Source organism: Rhamphochromis sp. 'chilingali' (genome assembly GCF_963969265.1).
Source record: "Rhamphochromis sp. 'chilingali' genome assembly, chromosome: 1".
In the NCBI taxonomy this organism is placed as follows: Eukaryota; Metazoa; Chordata; class Actinopteri; order Cichliformes; family Cichlidae; genus Rhamphochromis; species Rhamphochromis sp. 'chilingali'.
In genome coordinates, this window is record NC_137929.1 from 39122008 (window position 1) to 39147093 (window position 25086).

Genomic DNA, 25086 nt, shown 5'->3' on the forward strand with positions numbered 1-25086 from the left:
CAAAAAATAAATTAAACCTCAGTACATGGTGAAAATGTGCAACACTCACCAGATTAGTCCAGCTAACAGGTTGTCTTCAGTTCCTTGAGAAGCACAAAGATGATGAAGGTGCGTGATCTCCACGTGGTCCACAGGTATTTGTTTTCCTTTCCCACGTTGGCAGAGGTACTCTGAGCGACTCAGGCACTCGGAGTGACTATCTGGAGTTCGTCTGTCATTATCCAGTCCGGTAACGATCCTCTGCAACTTCTTGCTAACTTTTTACAACAAAGTTAGGAAAACAGCAGTCTACAGTAGTCCTTATTAGCAGCTGGGTTAGCGTCACTCTAACTAAAAAATTACAGCGGCTGCAGAAAACAAAATGCAGTCCTGCAGCTTCACACTGAAACATTACTGTGTCTTACCAATTTGCTTACAGGCACAAACTGTGATTTTTCTTGATGAAAAGTCTAAACTCACTTTATGGAAATACATCAAAACATCAAAACAACACGTATTTCCAACAATAGCTGCAGCTACTTAGTTGTAATATTACTCTTATACTATTTTATTTCTTATACTAATTTTTTTGTAATATTTCTATAATAATATAAAAATTTGATTATTTCCATATTTCCACCAAGTTATTTCAACTGGTTTGATTCAGTCATTGACTTTTGTTCTTTTTCTAAACTGAACTGCAGATAAACCAAAGGCCAAACTGAGAGCTGATAACACAGCTGTTCCAGTAGGGGGCAGTGTGACCCTGACCTGCTCTGTGAATCCATCATCATCATCTGGATGGAAATACTACTGGTACAGAGATGAGAAATCCTCTGAAGCCCTGACCACACAAGATGCAGTTTTCCACTCAAATGGACAAATCAGTGTCTCACAGGAAGGACTCTACAGGTGCAGAGGAGGAAGAGGAAACCCAGTTTACTACACAGAGGACAGCCAGTCAGTCAGGATTGGGAAAACTGGTCAGTTTAACATGAAGTCAGATAAATTCCTGATTAAGGAGGAAGCTGAAGAACAAAAGGCATTAACATTTTTGACATTCATGTGTTTTTATTGTACTTTCTTGAACAGTAACAGCCTCAATCAGGCCTGTTGTGACTCTGCATCCAAACTGGTCTGAGATATACAGAGGAGAGACGATCACTGTCAGATGTGAGATCCATGGAGGAGACACTGAGTGGGATTATGAGTGGGAAACAAACAGCAGGATAAAAGCTCCAAATCAAAATGAATACAGGATTAGATCTGCTTCATCATCCAACAGTGGAAACTATCGCTGTAAGGGCAGAATGAAAAGTTCACAGCATGAAACAACAGAGTGGAGTGATTCAGTCACACTGACAGTTTCTGACAGTAAGTAGAGTCATAGTTCATTTAACCTGGAAATAGAAACAGTTTGTAAAAAATGTGTTTTTATTAGTACATGTTGAGATATTTGACATGTTTAGATAGTCTCACTCTTAAAGTTCATCATAAATATTTGTGAGTCAACATTTTAGTGACATTGAATTCAGAGTTAAGAGACGAAAGATTGAGAGAAAATCTTTGTTGAACAGATGAACCCCGTCCTGTCCTCACTGTGTCTCCATCATGGCTGAGTCCTGGAGCCTCAGTAACTCTGAACTGTGAGGTTGAACATCCGTCTGCAGGATGGAGCTTCTACTGGTATAAAGCTGTTCCTGATCTATCAGAGAAATCCTCCAGTTATGAGCTGCTACCTGATGGCAGTGGGACTGCACAGGACTCCTACATCATTCATGGACAGACACACACAGCAGGATATGTGTGCAGAGCTGGAAGAGGAGACCCAGAGTATCACACTGATCACAGTCAACCAAAGTTTGTCTGGTCTGCAGGTCAGTTTGATTCTGTTTATCGTTTCATTGAGCTGATATGATGTCATCATTTAATTCACCAACATCTCTCTCACTGTGCTAAACCCATTTAAAAACTATTTTGAGAAGAAGAATCAATCTTTTCATTTCTGACATTATAATCCTAACATCTGTGAGCTTTGTCTCTTCACTGCATGTTGTTTCCAGATGTTCATTCAGCAGCGTCTCTCACAGTGAGTCCTGACAGAGTGCAACACTTCACCTCTGACTCTGTCTCACTGACCTGTGAGGGAAACTTCACTGAGTGGAGAGTGAGGAAGTTCTCTGAGGACGGCCGACTGTACTCTGACTGTAGGAGAATGACTGGATCCACATGTGACATCAACACATCAAAGTCAGATACTGCAGTGTACTGGTGTGAGTCTGGATCAGGAGAGTTCAGCAGTGCAGTCAACATCACTGTACAGAGTATGTTATTATACATTTACTTCTTGGATGTTAATGATTTAGACGTCACATGAACATTTGTCCCAGCTTTGCTGTATGTGAAGTCATTTCATGTGGGAAAAATAAAACACATACAGCAGTTTTTAAATACACAAGATCAGATCTTCATGATAAAAAAAGCATTTGTACAATCTGTTCTTATTATTGTTTGTCAGCTTTTTCTCAAAGTGTGCAGCAGCTGATGTGACTGAAACAATTGTGTGTGATTGTGTCACAGATGATGGTAATGGTCCTATCCTGGTGAGTCCTGTTCATCCTGTGACTGAGGGAGCTTCTGTTAGTCTGAGCTGCAGTTTGAGAACACAAAAAATACTTTCCAATGTGTTTTTCTATCACAATGACAAACTTATTCAAAATGATACCCGAGGGGAGCTGAAGATCTCTGCAGTGTCAAAGTCTGATGAAGGTTTCTACAAGTGTCAGTACTCAGGAAGAGAGTCAGCACAGAGCTGGATGTCAGTTAAAGGTGAGCAGGATCAAAACATTTGATGGAGTTTTATAAATGAGTTTTGTTTTAAGGCTTGAAGTCACCTCATTTTCTGAGAAGTTTCCTAAAATTATTTTATGAATTATAAAGTATAATTAAACTTTATTGTTTGTTGTCACAGTAACTGTGTCAGGAGCTGACAGCTCTTCATCTCCTGTGTGGTTGATTGTTGGACTGGTTTTTGGAGTCTCTCTTCTTATTATTCTCCTGCTCTTGCTGTATCGCTGCAGAACGACCAACAGTGAGAACTTTTTCCTTTACTTATCATTATTCAATGAACCTGTGTTCAGAGTTTGACATGGGAAATATGGGACAAGGAACTATATCTGTGTGTTCACACTGACACTTAAAGCCTACCTTCAACACTGATGTCTAGGGCTGAACGATATATCGCATTTGCGATAATATCGCGACATGATCAAGTGCAATTTTCTAACCGCAAAGGCTGCGATTATACTCTGGACATGTCCAAATTCATGGGCTGCATCCTCCTGAGGCCGCATTTGTAGACCGATTACGTCACAGCGACGCGCCGAAGGCTGTCCAAATTACTACCATATCCCAGAATTCATAGGGCGGCCCAGCCAAACTCCAGTTTCCAACAATGGCGGCCGCTACTAAGTTTTAAAATTACTCATACTAATCTTTCTGGGTCACAAAATAAACTTTTAAAATATTTTCAGGCGAGAAACTAGCTGTGTAAACATCAAATATCTGCTCGGTTTATCAAGATATCCCATATTTGCAAAAGTGCTTCGACGTTTTCAGAGGCGTCTGCTACCCACCAGCTCGACAGCTAGCCGGGAGCTCGAGGGTTACTGATGCGGCCGAGAACGGCACAACTCCCGGCACATCATTTTCAGATCACCGCGGAGTTTCGCTGCTCGGGTTAAACGTAATATATAAGTCACTTAGACAACCTAAAAATGTTATTGTTGGGCTTTTTTCAGTGTTTTGTTTGTTCGTGAGTAAATCGGTTTGGCTGAGATAAAAGTTATTAGATTAGATAAAATAAAACTTTATTAATCCCCCGGGTGGGTTCCTCCTTGGTTTTCACACAGCTGACTAAACGTCAAACAGAAAACTTATTAAACAGAAGTATGAGACAGTCGAGAATTTACGCCAGTGTCTGGTTATATTTTAGATAGCAAGAAGCAGACGGCCGAGTTTATTAAACTCCACCGAGACAGCGGTGACGCTAATCAGAACTAGCCGTCCAATTTCACGCCTTTAAATTTTAAAGGCGTGTTTGTGTGTGTGTTTATACAATTGCTATTATGTTTGCACTTTATGTGTAATGTTACTGACTGCAGAGATCAGTAAGATGTGTGTATTTTTTATTTATTAGTTTTATTTATTTAATATTATTTTTTAATTGAATGACTGTCTAGTAGTTCACAGATGTCGAAAAACTGAGTGTGGTAAAGCCACTGATTTTGTTTATGTATATTTCTGCAATCTGCACATTGTACTGACTTTCATTTTAATGTTTACACCAGGGTTCCTTGTCAGCACTTTATGCTCAGATGTTTGTAAGCTAAAAATAAACTATTGTGTATGTTCAAATATACTGTTGTGATTGAAGAAGTTAAATAAAAATGTCAGTCATCAATTCATGCATCACCTCATGTCATCATAACAGAGGTCTGTCTTCCAGGAAAGAACAGTTTAAAATTAATGTAATATAGTATTGGCCATACTATATGATGTATTGCTTGTCTTTGTTTAATAATACAGAAGACAAAGACCTTAAAAAATAATCGCATATCGCATCGCAATCGCAATATTGGGGCAAAAAATCGCAATTAGATTATTTTCCATAATCGTTCAGCCCTACTGATGTCTTGGTGGGCACTGTCACTTGGTGTTCGCTCTCTCTTCGGTAGAGTATTAGTGATGGGATTTCCAGCTCTTTTTAGAGAACCGGCTCTTTCGGCTCGGCTATATAAACAGTGGCCCCTAGAGACAAAGCACGTACAAACTCCAAAAAGCACGTACAAACTCCAAAAAGCACGTACGAACTACAAAACACATTCCTAGCGTTAACTAAACTTCCAAAACAGAGCTACCTAGATCACTTAAATTACACAATTGAAAGCATATGTGTATTGTTTGTGTATTTATACACAAGCAGTCATATATATTCAAATAATTAAAAAAAAAAGTTCATTTACCTGTTACTACCACACACCAAATCCGGTCATTGGTACTTCCTGGCTTGTGTAGCCACGAGGTAACAAAAGCTCAACACTGGGCCTAGCATCCTGGAGCACTTCTGTTGTGTTTTGTACGTGCTTCAGAGTTTGTATGTGCTTCGGAGTTTTTACGTGTTTTGGAGTTTGTACATACTTTGTCTCTAGGGGCCAACGTAAATATACTTTTATTTATTCACTCCACATAAAATGTAATCAATAAATCATATTATACAAAAACCAACTACTTACATTTCAACTTTTAACTACTTAAATTTTCAGTTTTTTCCTTTTAAACAAATTTAAAGTGAAACAACACAAAACACTGCAAACCACAACACAATTAAATATAAATTAAAATATGAAAACAAAAAGAAGATGCATATTCTCTGTCATATGGGCCTGCATGAATAAACTTTCTGAATCCTTTATCATCCGCAACTGAAAATAGTTGTGGATGATTACTATACCTTTCTAATGTGACCTTGTTTTCCCTGGCTCTCTTTCTCTCTTTCCCTCCCGCTCTGTTCCTGTGCTTCTGCGAGTGTAACTACCGCCCCTCCCCCCTCTTCCCAGCCCAAAGCACAAGGCTTGCGTGCAGAGTGAAGTGGGAAAAAAAGTGCGAGAGAGAGGGTGAGAGAAAGAAAAAAAAAAACAAAAACAAAAAAAAACACGGCTGTACACCACCCACGACTGTACACCACCCACGGCTCCCAATAAGGAGCCGGCTCGTGTCGTTCACTTCAAAGAGTCGGCTCAAAGAGCTGTTTCGTTCGCGACCGACACATCACTATAGAGTATCACTTCCTGTTCCTGTTCCAACACACAGTGGTGTTGTTGAGTAGCTTATCTGCATAGCAATTTAATTAAACACTTTTAGATAACTTCTGTTTTTATAGTATAATCTTCACGTGCTTCATCCAAAGCACACTCTCTGTGTACTCACTCCCTAATTTATAGCCAAAGTATTCATTCACTGTGTCTTTGCTGTTTCACTAGCTTAGCTTGGCTTGTAGCCGACTCGCTAGCAGCATGGCCTCTTCACCTGTCCCGCCTGCACTTTCCTGCCTCCTCAGCAGTAATGATACTTGTAACAAATCTAGCATATTTGCAGCTCTGGAGGCCAGGATTACTGAATTTGAGACTCGACTTCACACCCTCGATTCATCCGTTGCTAGCCAGGCCGCTATCCAGTCTTTATGTCTGACGTCACTAGCCTTGTCTGGGCTCAAACTCCACTGCAGGTCCATAAATCAAACGATCACTGTGGCATCACTGAGAGTTGAAAAACGGTCTAAAGTCTTTCATCTGTAATAACATGATCAGCATTCTGCTCTACCAGGTGTAACAATTAAGTTTAACATCCAGGCATCCATGAAAACTGATTTATGACAAATTTATGACAGTTAACGGAGTTAGAAATTAGCAGGAAGTTAGCTCGCTAGCTTCCATTTAAATACAATATAGCATGTCCTGACTGCGGGGTTTTGGAAACAAATTCAAACGTACAGCTCTGTTATCACTTCCGACATAAATGAAGACCGAAAACTAATCAGCAGTGACATTTGTAGGGTTACTGAAGTTTGGCTAGCTGGTATATAACGATGTGCTACGTGACCTCTAGGGATACAGCTATGTGAGCATAATATGAACACGCTAACTTTTTTCCACTCGATAAAAGTTAACGTGAGGATTCTCGGTGGTCAGGGACAAATGTAAACACATGGTAGGATGCTGTAAACAGACCAAACTTCAGCCAAGAGAACAACTAAGATAATCCATCCACAATACGAAGTTAGTAATTCATATAGGGGAGACCGGGGATAGTTGTAACATTTTTGACATTTCTATCTGTAAATTGGAGCTCTTTTAAGGTAGTGGATTCAAAATGTAATGCAAAGTATTTACATGTCTCGGCTATTAAATAGTGCAGCTATTTTCTCTGCAGCACAATTACCCATTGCATGGTATGGCCTCAAACACAAAGAGTGAAATGTTACAATTAACCCCATAGTCTGGGTTAGTTGTAACATATCCTGGGGTGAAATGTAACACAATGAAATAAGGGTACTAACAAAACATTAACATGTAATCTTTGTTTATTCAACACATGAATGCACTTAGAGCCATTTATATAGCTGTGTGTGTGTGTGTGTGACAGAATGCAGAAATCCAGCTTTTGAACATATTCCAACCCCCCAAAAAAGACAAGTTATGGAAATTTCTGCAACTGAATATTTCATTAATTTTGGTTGGTCTTCCTTGAGTTTGGCCTCATTGGCTCAGTGGGCATTATAACCTACAACTCTTGCACCAATTTTGAACATAACAATGAAGCTGAAAAAATGTAGTTGTTCACCAGCATCGCAATTCCATTACTTTTTATCATGGCTTACCTTGGTGTGGTTTGCAAAGTGCTTCAGAAAGATGAGGAAATCTGTTTCTTGCACCCATCCTGATTTATTTCCACTACCAGTACTTCCTATTGGTCCATCTCTGACACAGTGGTCTGCATAATGTATGTGTGGGAACACAAACAGTGGAGGAATTGTGTTGCCAATGGCATTAACCGCATATACAAAGGTGACCAGTGAACCTCTCTCTGCTGATGTCGTTGCCCCAACTTGTTTAATATAAGTTAAAGTAATAGTATGGTAAGTTGTAACATCTGCATTATTGTTACAACTGACCCAGACTGTTGCTGTTACAACTGACCCAGACTCCTATAGCCATGAACTAGCTAACATTACAGCCAACGGCTAAAACATTAGCACTAAAGACCTACACAGAATATATCCCCATAGACATACAAATAACACAATTTAAGTTTGATGAGTTTAACTGCAAAGCAGATAATGCTATTAGAAATTGAAATAAAGTAGAAATACTTACTTTTTGGCATACAAATTACTTTTTTTCATGTTAAATTGTCTGTGTTTGACAAAATGTGCTGATTTTTTACATGTGATAGCAGAACTGAATTGGGCATGCACAGGATGAATCACATAATTTGAAACTTAGCCCTGATTGGAGAAATTGGAAGTGTTACAACTGACCCACGTTACAACTATCCCCGGTCTCCCCTACTGCTGCATGGGCTGGGCGTTACATCGTAAGGTTTTAAAAACTGAACTTTAAAATAATTATTGGTAATAAAAGCCGAGAGAGTCCGACAGTGATCGCTGACTGTTTTTAGGGGCTTTTTGAAAATAAATAGAAGAAGATACAAAACATTAAACATGTTAACAACACAAAAGCCATATTAAACACAGACTACTTTGCAGGATTTGTCACGTTATCGCTTAAAGTGATCGGCGATCGTGGCTCAAGAGTTGACAGTTCTTCTTGTAATCAGAAGGTTGCCGGTTCAAGCCCCGGCTCCGACAGTCTCGGTCGTTGTGTACTTGGGCAAGACACTTCACAAGTGTCAGTGTCCGGCAGCCTCACCTCTGTCAGTGTGCCCCAGGGCAGCTGTGGCTACAATGTAGCTTGCCATCACCTGTGTGTGCGAATGGGTGGATGACTGAATGTAGTTTAAAGCATAAATAAATAAATAAATAAATATAGGCCATTTACCATTTTAAAGACCGGATAGGGCGTGCAGCTGAAGATAGCGTAGGCCCCGCTAGCTGTTCCCCGGCACACCCCATGCGGCTGGGTGACGATGAGGAGGAAGCATAGTCTTAAACAGAAGCCCCTGTTCATATTTCAAACTGTTTTTCCCCACTCGGTGACACACCAGCCAGGGGTCAAACTCTGGTAATTGGCGATTCTGTTCTGAGACATGTGAAGCTAGAGACACCTCAACCATAGTCAATTGTCTTCCAGGGGCCAGAGCAGGTGACACTGAGGGAAATTTAAAACTGCTGGCTAAGGGTAAATGCAAATTCAGTAAAATCTTAATTGACGTCGGCAGTAATGACACGCAGTTACGCCAATCAGAGGTCACTAAAATCAATATTGAATCGGTGTGTAACTTTGCCAAAACAATGTTGGACACTGTAGTTTTCTCTAGTCCCCTCCCAAATCAGACCAGGAGTGACATGTTTAGCCGCATGTTCTCCTTAAATTGCTGTCTGTCTGAGTGGTGTCCAAAAAATGATGTGGGCTTCATAGATAATTGGCAAACCTTCTGGAGGAAACCTGGTCTTGTTAGGAGAGACGGCATCCATCCCTCTTTAGATGGAGCAGCTCTCATTTCTAGAAATATGGACAAATGTATTAAATCCCCCAAAATATGACTATCCAGAGTTGGGACCAGGAAGCAGAGTTGCAGTCTTACACGGCTCTCTGCAGCTTCTCTCCTCATCTCCATAGAGACTGTGTCAGCTCCCAAACAGACAAAAAACAAACTAAAAACCAGCAAAAAACAACGTATACATAAAAAAATCATAAAGAAAGAACAATACAGTATCCACATCTGAACCAAAGAGTAAGACAGAGAAATGTGGATTATTAAATATTATGTCTCTCTCTTCCAAGTCTCTTTTAGTACATGACTTAATAATTGATCAACAAACTGATTTACTTTGCTTTACAGAAACCTGGTTGCAGCAGGATGATTATGTTAGTTTAAATGAATCAACACCCCGTACAAACTCCAAAACACTTGCAAACTCCAAAACACTTGCAAACCCCAAAACACAGGCTGACTTCTGCTAAATGGGTCAAACTGGGCAGAAAGTCTACAAACACATAACATCCTTATAGAATATGATGTAACACTATAGATCAACTTACCTCAGAATATATAAAGCATATAAACAATTACAGCAATACGATGCAACAAACACAGCAGTGCTACAAATCCAAAATACTCAAAGCTTCATAGAACTGGAACAAACATTTATTTTTAGCTCCATTCTGCTGCTGATACATACTTTAGGTTTCTGAATATTAATCCTTTCATAGTGTGTAACTTGAAGGCCCTGAGTACTTTCTCCCACACTGAAAACACTGGGAGGATAAAATTATTTGAACATTACCTCAGGCACGTGCAGGGGGGGGGGGGGGGGGGGGGGGAGGGGCTAGAGGGGCTTGAGCACCCGCCCCTTTCCTCATGGGTGCCCAAAGTGCCCTTTTGTTGAGGCAACTTTTTAAAAAAAATTATTTATTTTTTTATGTGTGTGTGCGTGCGGAGTCCTGTCTGTGCCCCTCAACAATAATATTTAACTATTAATCACAGTTTTGCTAAATAAAAGGATCTGGCTTGCATCAGTCACATGATCACATTTAACCAATGATCACCCTTGACGGCAGAACGCGCTGGTTACGAGCCGGGAACGAGCTCACAAAGAGCACGCGCATTTTTAGCGGTCCGGATCTGTAGGAGAAACACAAGTTAACTCAGAGACACAGACTGATGCGACAAAACCAGTAAGTAGGTGTACAGCGTACACTGTAGTGTATAGCACCCAGGAGTATTAGCTTATTATGTACACGTTGGTAAGCTGTCTTGTTGCAACTGACGAACTGAAACAAACGAGCGTGCTGTGTTTGCAACAGCGTGACAAACATTACCTGTCCTTGTATTAACTGCACAAGTAGTGCTGGTCATAGCTGCTGGCTACCTGTGTAAGGCTGTCATGGGTCTGTCACCGTTTTAGGGAACATATTTAGTTTTAAAGTAAGTTTCCGGGCTTTTCCTGCCTTTCTGGAGGGATTATATTTCACTAAAAAACGATCTAATATGCATGTCCACATAATTATGCATTATTATAATTATAATATAATAAAAAACACAAGCTGTATTTTAAAGAACATACATTAAGAAGCAGATTATATTAGATTTATATTTTAAATAAGACAAAATTTGGATTTTACAGCAGTAAAATGATTGTATATCTACAGTTTAAAAATGTAATAAGCTTTGCCCCTGCACAGAGTGGATAGTGAAACAAATGGAATCATCATAATGACATTATTTCATATTTATTACTTCCCCCTCCTCATTGCTTTATTATTGTAGCTCTAGTAATAAATAATAATGTAAGGATTCTGGATCAGCACTGTGATGCCCATAGTATATACAGTATTCTGAAGAAGGTCTAAAATGTCACTGTGTGTGCGTGCATGTGTGTGTTTTATTTAGATGGATTAAAAAAAAAAATATTACTCATGATATAACATTGTCCAGACATGCCTGGTAAGGACATGCGGAGGAAACAGCAGGAGCTGTGTGAGGCTACTAAAGGCAGTGCTATAACATTTTTCTGTCATCATTTTATTATAGATTAAGTGCAAGAGTTGTTAGGTGTGGATAATTAGATTATAGTTTATTGCAATAGCAAGTTGTGCCTTGTTCTCAGATAGACAGCAAGTGGAGAGTGATATATGAAATGATGGGATGGAAGGAAGAAGAGAAGCAAAGAGTGATTCACAGGCAGAGCCTAAATTATTTCTCACAGTTTTTTGTTGCCTTATGGTTCCAAGCGCTGTCACCAATCTTTGGATTTTGTTATTATCTCATGACACTTGTTTAATCAGCTACCATCTCTCCTATGGACTTTGTAATGTCTACAGTCTCAGATCAACACAGCCCTGCCCTTCCCATATTAGATTCTTGATGAATGTGTGTTGTTGTTATTCAGCCTGGTTCAATGTGCCCCTTTTTAACTTTGCGCACCCGCCCCTTTAAACCTCTCTGCACGGCCCTGATCAGAATTGTTGTCTAAAGGCAAAGAAAGATGCCCAACGGATTTACTTTACCAAATTGACCATCCCAGCCTTGCCGTAATGGTCCATTTGATTCACCTTTTATTGTTTATTTTATTTTCACTTACTGAATACAGGACAGACTTGACTGGGGGAAAGAAGGGGAGAAAGAAAGAGGGAAAGAGAAACAGCTGAGAAGAGGGACGGGGGAGAAGGGCAAAAAACAAAAACCAACAGAACGGGCAGAAAAAAAAAAAGAAAAAGAAAAAAAATGCATCTATCGATCACCTGGGTCACCTGCTGAGAAAGAAAAAAGAAAACAAGCAGAAGAGAACAAGAGTAATAGAATAAACAACATCACAATGATATATGGGAATATGACAGTAAATACTAAATATTAAACATTATTGTGCAGCACATAAGATCAACAGAACACAGTGTGCTTTGAGGTAGGAGCCAAAAAGGGTGTAGTTTGTGGGTGTGATCACCCATGTGTACCCCTGTGAGCATGGACGCGCTTGTTTTTTTAAAAGGTTCCTTCATGTAATGATCTGCTAGAGGGTGTGGGGGGGCCACAGCCCCGTCCTCCAGGGCATGAAGCAGGTATGGAGGAGATGAAAACTCCAGACATCCAGAGGCCCCCAGAACACAAGAGACCAAGGAAGACCAACAGAGGGGCAGCCGCGCCACTGTCCCAGAAAGAGCTGAGGAGAGTCCCAGATGAGGGCTCACTCAGCAGCCGCGGAGCAGAAGCCAGGGGGAGTTGCAGTGACGCGCCCGTGAGCTCCGCCGGCAGCCAGCCGTGCCTGAGTGACCGAGCCCCAGGCCGAGAGGGGTGCACCGATGTCTGAGGGAGTCCGCCACTGGCAGGGGAAGTGGTGGTGGGGGGAGATAGGCCTCCAAACCTTGGAGGGCCTGAGATGTCCCCAGAGAGGTGGCGTCTGACACCCAACCTGACATATAGACACAGACATACAGGCACACACAGATACAAACATCCATTCCCACCCTCATGCTCTCATATGCACTTACTCCACACTCAACCAACGTGGAGACAGACATAAAGAGACGCTGTACACACGATCACACTCCCCAAGCGTACTCTACGAACCGGGTCTAGGTACCCTGCACTGCCTTACATCTACATTTTCACTGCTATGCTGATGACACCCAGCTCTATCTATCCATGAAGCCAGATAACACACACTAATTAGTTAAACTGCAGGAATGACATAAAGGACATAAAGATCTGGATTAGGGCTGGGCGATATGGCCTAAAATTCATATCGTGATTAGGGCTGGGCCATATTATACCGTTCACGGTAATACCGGTATAATGTTAGGCAACGATAGGAAAATGAAATATCGCGATAGAATATGAGTAAAACGCGCATGCGCAGTGCCTTTGTTTTCATACGCACATGGCCGATTGTTGAGTGAAACAAATGAACCAGAATTGGTTTGTAAAAATGGTGCAACTTCAGTGATGTGGAACTGGTTTGGTGTTTGTCCGTCAGATACACGACAAAGCACATTTTTTTGCAGAACATGCAAGCGGCCGTCGTTATTGTCGTATTTGTCGGACTAAGATGCTCTTAAATCTGGGAGTAATCTGGGTCCTAAACTCTGTATGCTTCAGGTCAAACGAACACTGCAGCATCACTGAGAGTTAAAAACTGTCTAAATTCTTTCATCTTTAATAAAACGATCAGCATTGCTGCTTTACCAGGTGTAACTATGAAGTTTAACTTCCAGGCATCCATGAAAACAAAATTTATTACATTTAACGTAGTTAGAAGTTAGCAGGAAGCTAGCGGAAGTTAGCTCGCTAGTTTCGCTAGTTACCTAAGCATGATATTGCATGTTCTGACTGAGAGATTTCTGAAAAAATTCAAACGTACAGCTCTGCTATCACTTCCAACATAAATGAAGACAGGAAACTAAACAGCAGTGACGTTTGTAGGGTTACTGAAGTTGGGCTAGCTGGTATATAATGATGTGCTACGTGATCGCTAGCGACACAGCTATGTTAGCATAACATAAACAGTGAAGCTGGAGGACGAACACTAACACTTTTCCACTTATAAAAGTTAACGTTAAGGTTCCTGATAGTTAGAGACAAATTCAGTCGCATGGCAGGATGCTGTAAACGGACCAAACTTCAGTCAGGAGAACAACTGAGATAATCCATCCACAATACAAGGTTAATATACTGCAACAACATGGGAATAGAGCAGCTGCCAGAGAATTCAACATTAATGAATCAATGGTACAGAAGTGGAGGAAGCAAGAATGAGTCTAATAAAGTTTGATTTATCTGACTGCTTTGTTTCACTTAATGTGCCTTATAATCCCGTGCACCTTATGGTCCGAAAAATACGTACTGCACACTGCAGTTTAATGTTGCAAAGCACCTCTTTTTAACTTCAGTGGATATTATACATGGTTATGCTCAGGATATGTCAGCCCATTTCTACTGGAAATGCCTTTTAGTTAAACTTTCAGCAAGGAATTTGCATTTGCACTGTTACATTTTTATAAAGCTTTAATGTACATAAAAACCAGCTTCTTGTTTAAGTGAAAATAAATGGAAGGTTGTCTTTTTGCGCTAGTAATGTTGTGGAGTTGTATTTTGTCTCGCATCAATTATATCGTCAGTTATATCGTTATCGCAAATTTTCAAATATATATCGTGATAAATATTTTTGGCCATATCGCCCTGCTCTAATTGTTCTGCCTTTTATAACTTAAATCGGATATTATAGTTGTAAGCTGCCCTAGAGCTCCCTCTAGTGGCTGCTTTGGGTTCGGTTACTTTGGGAAAGGAAAAAAATGAGAACGTGAAGAAGAAATAAAAGATGGCGGAAAGTGATACCGTAATGTTATCGTTCTAAGCTGATACGGACCTTAAAATGTTGTTGCCTTGGACAAGATATGTCTGTAAGTATGAGTGTCGATAAAATAATTATTCTTTTGTTTTGTGTAAAAATGGTACGATAATTTGTACATTTAAAAGTTTTATCTTGTTAGCTTGCAGTAAGAGGGTAACAAGCTAGTTTACAATGTTAGTTAGCTAATACAGTATTTTGTACTTTCAGTTTTACGATGGTCAAAGAGAAGGCAATGGTCAGAGGCCATTCTTCAATAAATCAGCGCAAAAAGGAAAATAAGTCTGGTTATTGGAGCATCGTTATCTCGCTGTCTAGCTGGTGAAACTAAGAGACTCAGGGCGAGGACAGCATAGTAAAAAGACATTAGCGCAGCGGGCACAACCACGAGGAGCTATTTTCAGCACATCAGTTATGAGTCTACGGTCAGGAAAGCAATATCAACTAGATCTTCCAGAAGAGGAAGAAACACCAGACCAAAGAGAAACAAAACAAGTGCACAACGCAGAGGATATGGAGAACAAGGATAATGCAAGCAACGCAGACACACAGGCAGAGTCTAGACGCTCGCGTACGTCCAAGCGTTCATCCACAAGTTCTGCAGCACTTAAAGCACGAGCAAAAGCAGAGGCTGCACGTGCACAGCTGGCGTATTCAGAAAGAGAAGCAGCTATAATGAAACAAAAAACTGAACTTGAGGCAAATTTACATGTTTTGGGCTGTCAAAAGGCTGTTGCAGTTGCAGAAGCAGAGGTTGCAGTTTATGAAGAAGAGGAGGAGGGACTCTCAAAGAGTGAACTGCGCTATCCATTGGTGGGACCACCCGCCAGTCCAAAACAACGCACAGCAGAGTATGTACAAAAACACTCAGATATTTGCCTTGAAGGATTCAAATTAAAAGTAGATCCACTTGCCTGTCACAAAGCTGCGCGTGAACAATGCGAAATGGCTATGAATGCAGATATAGACAATGACTGCTCACACAGTGCTCAAAAGGCTAATGTTAAAGTGGAACTCCAAACACAACAGAGAGAGAGACTGGATTCCCCCAAACCTTATCCATACAACACTCTTCAAACATCAACAGAGACACAGGGTGTCCAGGATATTACAAGGTACCTGACACGGAGGGAAATGTTAAGTACTGGACTTTTGCAGTTTGATGACCACCCAGAAAACTACTGGGCGTGGAAGGCATCATTTCAAAGTGCTATTAAAGACTTGCACGTTACAGCTCAAGAGGAGCTAGATTTAATGGTCAAATGGCTTGGAGTGGAGTCTGGTCACCAGGCCAAAAGAATCCGATCAGTCCATGTCTTTAATCCAGCTGCAGCTCTCAACCTTGTGTGGCAAAGACTCGAGGAATGTTATGGATCTCCAGAAGTGGTAGAAAATGCACTGTTAAAAAAGATTGAACAGTTTCCCAAACTAAACAACAGAGACAACACAAAGTTAAGAGAGCTGGGTGACGTTCTGCAGGAAATAGAATGTGCAAAAGATGGAGGATATCTACCAGGCCTCTCATATTTGGACACAGCTCGCGGAGTCAACCCCATTGTGGAAAAGTTACCATATGGACTGCAGGAAAAATGGATTGCAACAGGAGCAAAGTACAAAGAAGAACATAAAGTTGTTTTCCCCCCTTTCAGTGTCTTTTCAAAGTTTGTAAGACAACAAGCCAAAATAAGAAACGACCCAAGCTTTGTCATCACACCTCCTGCCGACACAAGCTTCAAGAAGGAGAAAAGCTTCAGAGGCAGTAACAGGCAAGTGATTAGTGTACACAAAACGGACATTCCTACAGACACTAGTTCACCTCAAAATAGTTACAGCAAGCCTATAGAAAGCCCTGACAAGGTATGCCCAATACATAAGAAGCCTCACCCTCTTAAAAGGTGCAAGAGTTTTAGAGCAAAGCCCATAGATGAGCGCAAGTCATTTTTAAAAGAGAACAGAATCTGTTTTAAATGCTGTGGCTCTACTCAACATTTAGCAAGGGACTGCAGGGCTCAAATAAAATGCATGGACTGTGGTAGCGACAGGCATTTAGCAGTGCTACATCCAGGTCCACCCCCTGCTCCAGCTGAGAGCTCTGGAGCTGATAAAGATGATGGCGGGGAGACACAGGATAGTGCAAATGCCTCAGTTGTTTCCAAATGCACAGAAGTCTGTGGTGATGAAGATAGCCCACATTCATGCTCAAAAATAAGTCCTGTGTTAGTCTATCCAGAAGGCGAAAAAGAACAGGCTAGAAAGATGTATGCAGTGCTTGATGAACAAAGTAACAAGTCACTAGCTAAGTCGCAGTTTTTTGAGCTCTTTAATATTAAGACACGCTCAGAGACTTACAAGCTCAGAACATGCTCAGGACTGTCAGATAATGTCGGCAGAACAGCAGTAAACTTCATGATTGAGTCAATGGATGGTAAAGTAAAGCTCCCACTCCCAAACCTGATTGAATGTGACATGATTCCAGACGACAGGAGAGAGATTCCCTCTCCACAAGTGGCCATGAAGTTCTCACACTTACAGAAGATAGCTGAAAAAGTACCTCCTGTAGAAGAACAAGTACCTATTCTGTTGCTTTTGGGAAGAGACATTATACAGGTACACAAAGTCAGAGAGAGAATCAATGGGCCACACAATACACCTTATGCACAGCGTTTGGATTTAGGCTGGGTTATAGTTGGAGAAGCCTGCATGGGGAAGACGCATAAGCCCCCTAGTGTGAGTGTTCTCAAAACACATATTCTCCAGAATGGCCGTGCTTCTTACCTCTGCCCATGTCCTAACACGTTTCAAATCAAAGACCAGTTAAACACCACACCTAACCCCAAAAAGGACAGGGGAAACACAAACACCAATCAACTGGGAGAAACTGTTTTTGACAGGACAAAAGATGATGACAAACCAGCACTGTCAGTAGAGGACAAAGACTTCATTGACATCATGGAGAAGGAGGTGTATCAAAATGAATGTAACAGCTGGGTGGCGCCTTTGCCATTCCGCTCTCCAAGACCAGAGCTTCCGAGTAACAGAGAGCAAGCATTCAAGCGCCTCCAATCTCTCAGAAAGACATTAGACCGGAACCCTGAAATGAAAAGACAATATATCGAATTCATTCAAAACATGCTGGACAATGACCATGCAGAAGTCGCTCCACCTTTGGACTCAAACAAAGAACACTGGTACTTGCCATCCTTCGGTGTGTACCACCCACAAAAACCTAATCAGCTGAGAGTAGTCTTTGACTCAAGTGCAGAATTTGAAGGACAGTCCCTTAACAAAGTCTTATTAAGTGGACCCGACCTAAATAACACACTGCTGGGTGTCCTTATGCGTTTTAGGAAAGAGCCTGTAGCATTTTCAGCTGATGTGCAACAAATGTTTTATTGTTTTGAAGTGAGAGAGGATCATAGGGATTATCTGAGATTCCTTTGGTATAAAGATAATGATCCCAACCAAGGTATTTGTGACTATAGAATGAGGGTTCATGTTTTTGGGAATAGCCCTTCCCCAGCTGTGGCTATTTATTGTATGAGGCGTGCTGCAGTCGAGGGAGAAGAAAAGCACGGACATGATGCAAAGCAGTTTGTAATGAGACATTTTTACGTTGATGATGGTCTCGCATCCACAGCAACAGTGGAAGAAGCTGTTGAGACACTCACAAGCGCTCAAAAGATGCTGGCACAGTCAAACTTAAGGCTACATAAAATAGCCTCTAATGACCACAAAGTAGTGGAAGCGTTTCCTGCTGCCGAGAGAGCCAAGGATCTAAAAGACTTGGATTTAGAGTTGGACGACATACCCCTGCAAAGGAGCTTGGGGGTACTGTGGAATCTTAAAAAGGACTGTTTTACCTTTCACGTCACCACTGAACAAAAGCCGTTCACCAGGAGAGGTGTCTTGGCCACTGTTAACAGTCTGTATGACCCGCTGGGTTTCGTGTCACCCATCACAATGCAGGGAAAAGCTCTTCTCCGTGAATTGACCTCAGAGCAAAAGGACTGGGATGAATCACTTCCTGCAGAAAAAGAAGATGAATGGAGCAGATGGAGAAGCTCATTGAAGGATCTTGAGCGGCTTCAGATACCGAGGTGCTACCTCTCGTTCTCCCAGGCCATTGCTGTGAAAAAAGAACTGTGCATATTTTCAGATGCCTCCACCATGGCCATAGGAGCAGTGGCATATCTGAGAGCTATTGATGGTGAAGGTCAGTGGCACACAGGTTTCATCATGGGCAAGTCCAAAGTAGCCCCAAGACCCGCCCACACTGTTCCTAGATTGGAGTTATGTGCAGCAGTGTTAGCTGTAGAGATGTACGAACTCATTAGAGATGAGATTGACATTGAAGCAGACACTGTCAGATTTTTCACAGACAGTAAAATTGTTCTTGGTTACATACACAACAACACAAAGAGGTTCTACACTTACGTGGCTAACCGAGTGATTAGAATCAGAAAGACTACACATCCAGCACAGTGGTTTTACATAGCCACTAGTGACAATCCAGCAGACACAGCCACTAGACCAATTGCAGCTTCTGCATTGGCTTCTACAAACTGGTTTAGTGGTCCTTCCTTTTTGACACAACACGACATAGAGAAGTCTCACTGTGATAGTTTCACACTGATCGATCCTGACACAGATGCAGAGATCAGACCTGATATAACAAGTTTTGTTACCAAAGCCTCAGTAACACAGCTAGAGCCATGCCGTTTTGAAAGATTCTCTCATTGGATGAGATTGTGTCGCACTATTGCATCACTAAAGCGTGTGGCAGTATCATTCAAGAAAACAAACACAGAAGGTAAAGGCTGGAAGTGTTTCAGTGAAACTAACACCACAGATGAAGTGTCTAAAGCAGCAAAGTTCATCATTCACACAGTACAAAGTGAAACGTTCAAAGAAGAGTACAGATGCATAAAAGAAAATCTGCCACTTCCAAAACAAAGCTGTCTTCAAAGGTTAAATCCAGTTATTGATGAAGATGGGCTCCTCAGACTAGGAGGTCGATTGGCACCTGCTAACCTAACAAAAGATGAGAAACACCCACTCATTATCCCAAATGCTCATCATATAGCCATCCTTCTTATTAGATACTATCATGAGAAGGTAGCGCATCAGGGGCGTCACCTAACAGAAGGAACGCTCAGAGGTGCTGGATTTTGGATTATTGGCAGTAAACGGCTCGTCTCTTCTGTTATTTACAAGTGTGTTCTCTGTCGAAAGCTTCGAGGACGACTTCAGACCCAAAAGATGGCAGATTTACCTGTGGACAGGCTGACACCAACGCCACCGTTCACTAGTGTAGGACTGGATGTCTTTGGACCCTGGACGGTCACCACACGTCGCACCAGAGGAGGGAGTGCAGACAGTAAACGCTGGGTTGTGCTTTTCACCTGCATGTCCACGAGAGCTGTGCACATTGAGCTCATTGAAACAATGTCAACATCCAGCTTCATCAATGCGCTGAGGAGATTTTTCTGCATCCGTGGACCTGCTCAAATACTCAGATCTGATAGAGGTACAAATTTTGTTGGAGCATGCAATGAGTTGCAAATTGATCACAAGGACACAGAACTAAACTCATACCTGCAAGAGAAAGGATGCACATGGCTGTTTAATCCCCCACACTCGTCACACATGGGTGGCTCGTGGGAGAGACTTATTGGAGTAGCAAGGCGCATCCTAGATGGTATTCTGTTGAAAGCCGTACATGTCCAACTAACGCATGAAGTGTTAAGTACATTCATGGCAGAAGTAATGGCAATAATGAATGCAAGACCACTTGTACCAGTCTCAACAGATCCAGACAAACCAAACCTTCTCACTCCAGCAATGCTCCTTACACAAAAGGTCAATGCATTATCTGCACCAACAGGAAGCTTTGGACCGCCAGACCTATACTCAAAGCAATGGAAGCAAGTACAGTGTTTGGCAGACTCTTTTTGGAAACAGTGGAAAAGTGAATATCTTTCAACACTACAGCAAAGGAGAAAATGGACTGATGATAAAACAAACATAAAAGTTGGTGATGTTGTGTTATTGAAAGATGCTCTCGCACACAGAAATGACTGGTCCATGGGAAAAGTTGTAAGAACATTTGAGAGCAAGGACAATAAGGTTCGAAAAGCAGAAGTAAAGACTGTGAAAGATGGAAATGAAAAAGTGTTTTTGAGACCCATCGCTGATATGGTTTTGCTTTTATCAAGTGATAAATAAGTGTTTGAAATAGCCCTAAACTGTTCAAAATGATTATTAGAAAAGTTTGTTCTAGTGGCACAATTATATTGTACCAGGCGGGGAGTGTTCTGCCTTTTATAACTTAAATCGGATATTATAGTTGTAAGCTGCCCTAGAGCTCCCTCTAGTGGCTGCTTTGGGTTCGGTTACTTTGGGAAAGGAAAAAAATGAGAACGTGAAGAAGAAATAAAAGATGGCGGAAAGTGATACCGTAATGTTATCGTTCTAAGCTGATACGGACCTTAAAATGTTGTTGCCTTGGACAAGATATGTCTGTAAGTATGAGTGTCGATAAAATAATTATTCTTTTGTTTTGTGTAAAAATGGTACGATAATTTGTACATTTAAAAGTTTTATCTTGTTAGCTTGCAGTAAGAGGGTAACAAGCTAGTTTACAATGTTAGTTAGCTAATACAGTATTTTGTACTTTCAGTTTTACGATGGTCAAAGAGAAGGCAATGGTCAGAGGCCATTCTTCAATAAATCAGCGCAAAAAGGAAAATAAGTCTGGTTATTGGAGCATCGTTATCTCGCTGTCTAGCTGGTGAAACTAAGAGACTCAGGGCGAGGACAGCATACTAATCATGATACCATTTGAAGCACATGCGGTAACGATATATATCACGATATATTCTTTTCTTCTGTATAACGTATTTTTCACACTATAAGGCACACTTAAAATCCTTTAATTTTCTCAAAAATTGAGAGTGTGCCTTATGTATGAATTCTGGTTGTGCTAACTGACCTCGAACCGATTTTGGCGTGCAGAAATCTGTTAAAAAATGTTTTAGTACAACTTTGGTAAGCCACACTGCTTGATGGATTGTCAGAGCATTACGGCTGCCATAGTGAGGAGCTTCGCGGAGTAATCTGGGTCCAAAACTCTGTCAACTTTAGGTCCCAAAGTCAAACGAACACTAAGAGTTAAAAACGGTCTAAATTATTTCATCTTTAATTAAATCATCAGCGTTGCTCCTTTGTCTGGTGTAACAATTAAGTTTTACATCCATGCATCCATGAAAACAGAATTTATTAAATTTAACGGAGTTAGAAGTTAACAGGAAGTTAGCTCGCTAGTTTACACCTAAACATTTCATGCCATGCTCTGACTGAGAGATTTTTGAAACTAATTAAAACGTACAGCTCTGCTACCACTTCCAACATAAATGAAGACAGAAAACTAAACAGCAGTGGCGTTTGCAGGGTTACTGAAGTTGGACTACCTGGTATATAATTTTGTGCTACGTGATTGCTAGCGACACAGCTATGTTAGCATAACATTAGCACATTGAAGCTGGAGGATGAACGCCAACTTTTTTTCCACTCGATAAAAGTTAACGTGACAGATTCTGGTGGTTAGGGACAAATGCAATCGCATAGCAGGATGCTATACACAGGCCAAACTTCAGTCAGGAGAACAACTGATATTATTCATCCACAATAAAAGGTTAGTTATTAATATACTGCAACAAAATGGGACTAGAACAGCTGCGAGAGAATTCAACATTAACGAATCAATGTTATGGAAGTGGAGGAAGCGCAGTTTTTGGCTTTCCCCATATTTCAAAAGTGCTTCATCTCTTTGCTATGACTGTCGCCCGCCATAATTTGCAGATGATAATGGTTTTAGCCGGTGCGATGCTTTCGACCAAAACAGGTGCAGCTTGATGACATCATCAACATGCGCTATCGCGATATAGCGATATGGTCAAAATCTCTATCGTTGGCCAAATTTATATTGTTTCTATCGTATATTGTTTATATCACCCACCCCTAATCTGGATGGCCGCTAACTTTCTGCTCCTTAATTCAGATAAAACTGAGGTTATTGTACTCGGCCCTGAAAAGCTTAGAAATATGGTATCTAACCAGATTCTTACTCTGGATGGCATTACCTTGGCCTCCAGTAACGCTGTGAGGAACCTTGGAGTCATTTTTGACCAGGACATGTCCTTCAACAGTTCATAACTTCTCTTCAACTCATTCATGTTAACTAAAAGGTAAACCTGTTTCTCCATCACCTGTTCAGCTCTGATGATTCAGTAAGGACATCTCCTGGTTTCATCTTCATGTTTCCCTCTCATCACATAACCAAACCGATATCATGACCAGCAGTTTTACAGCTGTGGCTCCAGCCAACATCAGCTGATACTAGAAATTAATATTAAATAAATTCTAACAACAGCTGATCAAGCTTAAAAGTGCTGCTGTTGTTTAGCGCGACATCAGCTGGTTTCCTCTTTCTGGCGCAAAGTGGGCGAAAAATAAAAAAGAGAGAAAAGCCGATCAGCTGATCATTGATCAGTTTCGTGATTGAAGTAGAAACAGGAGAGGGAGGGTGAGAGGATGAGAGAAGAAGAGGCAGCTGTGCAGCGTAAACACAGAATAACTCCAGCTTTGCGTCTTTTTCATTGTAGCTGAAGTCCGGGACAAAATGTGTTCCTTTTCATCTCAATACGAAACGCGTAATATTTTCTCTGAATACGAGACGATTCCGTTTTTTACAGGACGGTTGGCAACTCTAATAATTAACCTTATGAACAAAATAAAGGTCAACATCAGTAACATAGCACCCACCCAGCTGTATAGAAACTCCGTCATGCTAGCTAGCACGCAGTACGAAAAAGTCAGCATAACGAAAATAAACTCCACCTAAACTTGGTTTATATCTGACCCAGATGGACTGCAGGTTATAACTTCTTACCTGAAGTTCAGTTCACCTGACACTCTCGGACCAGCGGCCGCTTCGGGTCTCTCTTCTTGCCTCCCTTTTCCTTCATCCACCTGCTGCCTCCACCACTTGCTAATGTTATTGAATCTGTGGAAGCTCCGCGATAGCCACCACACGAAGTAACGAATAACGAACCTATCTAAATCCCAGTAACGAGTAACGCGTTGCTGGTTTTGGCATAATAACTAGTTACCGTGCTCGTTACCACAATAATAACGTAGTTACTGTAACGCGTTACTTAATAACGCGTTAGTCCCAACACTGCATACAAGGTCTTAAATAATCAGGCCCCATCTTATCTTAATGACCTTGTAGTACCATATCACCCTATTAGAGCACTTCGCTCTCGCACTGCAGGCCTACTTGTTGTTCCTAGAGTATTTAAAAGTAGAATGGGAGGGAGAGCCTTCAGTTTTCAGGCCCCCGTCTATGGAACCAGCTTCCAGTTTGGATTCTGGAGACAGACACCATCTCTGCTTTCAAGATTAGGCTTAAAACATTCCTTTTTGTTAAAGCATATAGTTAGGGCTGGACCAGGTGACCCCGAATCCTCCCTTAGTTATGCTGCAATAGATGTAGGCTGCTGGGGATTCCCATGATGCATTGAGTTTTTCCTTTCCAGTCACCTTTTTCAATCACTGTGTGTTAATAGACCTCTCTGCATTAAATCGTACTTGTTATTAATCTCTGTGCATTTTATCCTGTCTTCCTTCTCTCACCCCAACCGGTCACAGCAGATGGCCGCCCCTCCCTGAGCCTGGTTCTGCCGGAGGTTTCTTCCTGTTAGAAAGGAGTTTTTCCTTTTTTCCAAAGTGCTTGCTCATATGGGGTCAATTGATTGTTGGGTTTTCTCTGTATGCATTATTGTAGGGTCTACCTTACAATATAAAGCTCCTTCAGGTGACTGTTGTTGTGATTTGGCGCTATATAAATAAAATTGAATTGAATTGAATGTCTCTCTGATGTGGAGAATAGATGTCTTCAAATGTTCTGTTAGCAAGATGTTCTGTTGAATTATCATTCAAAGACATAAATGCATCACGAGGTACATTTAAAAGCAAAAGTCTTATTTTACATTTTTAATAAAGGTGCTGTTAATGAGCAGACGTTTAATCAACATCAGCAGCAGCAAGTGTACTCCTCTCTTCCTGTTGGTTAGTTTTTCATCAATTTATCATATTCTGATGCTGTTTTCAACAAGACTGTACTTATTACATCTGCTGCAGGTTTTAAAATAAATGTTATTTTCAATAATATTTGTGTTTAAATTAGCATCACAAACATGAGGTGACTGATTTTCTCTGACCTGCAGGTGATCATTGTGGCTATGAGATAATCAGAAGGTTTGAAAACACTGAAAATGGTAAAGTATAAACTTTCATTAATATTGAGCTTGTGGACGCTGGATGATTATATAATAACTGTGTTTAACATTGAAGTCCATGCGTCCAACTATTTTCTTACACTTGGGTGCCAGGTCATGGGGGCAGCATCCTAAACAGAGAGGGCACATCCTCCAGCTTGTCTGGGGGAACACCAAGGCTTC

At 41.1% G+C, this 25086-nt stretch overlaps 2 protein-coding genes across 2 annotated transcripts in view; both read left to right on the forward strand.

The window, feature by feature from the left end:
* The window catches only part of LOC308391774 (low affinity immunoglobulin gamma Fc region receptor II-b-like), a gene marked incomplete at both ends in the record, with an annotated part of 37234 nt that extends 12535 nt beyond the window's left edge, over positions 1–24699 (forward strand). The window contains 3 exons of the mRNA XM_080874519.1: positions 684–962; positions 2951–3070; positions 24629–24699. Coding sequence (XP_080730645.1) covers positions 684–962; positions 2951–3070; positions 24629–24699 — 470 coding nt within the window. The remainder of the gene's footprint in view (positions 1–683; positions 963–2950; positions 3071–24628) is intronic.
* LOC308408036 (Fc receptor-like protein 5) overlaps positions 1–25086 on the forward strand; it is a gene marked incomplete at its 3' end in the record, with an annotated part of 241472 nt that overhangs the window by 43264 nt on the left and 173122 nt on the right. The window lies entirely within an intron of this gene.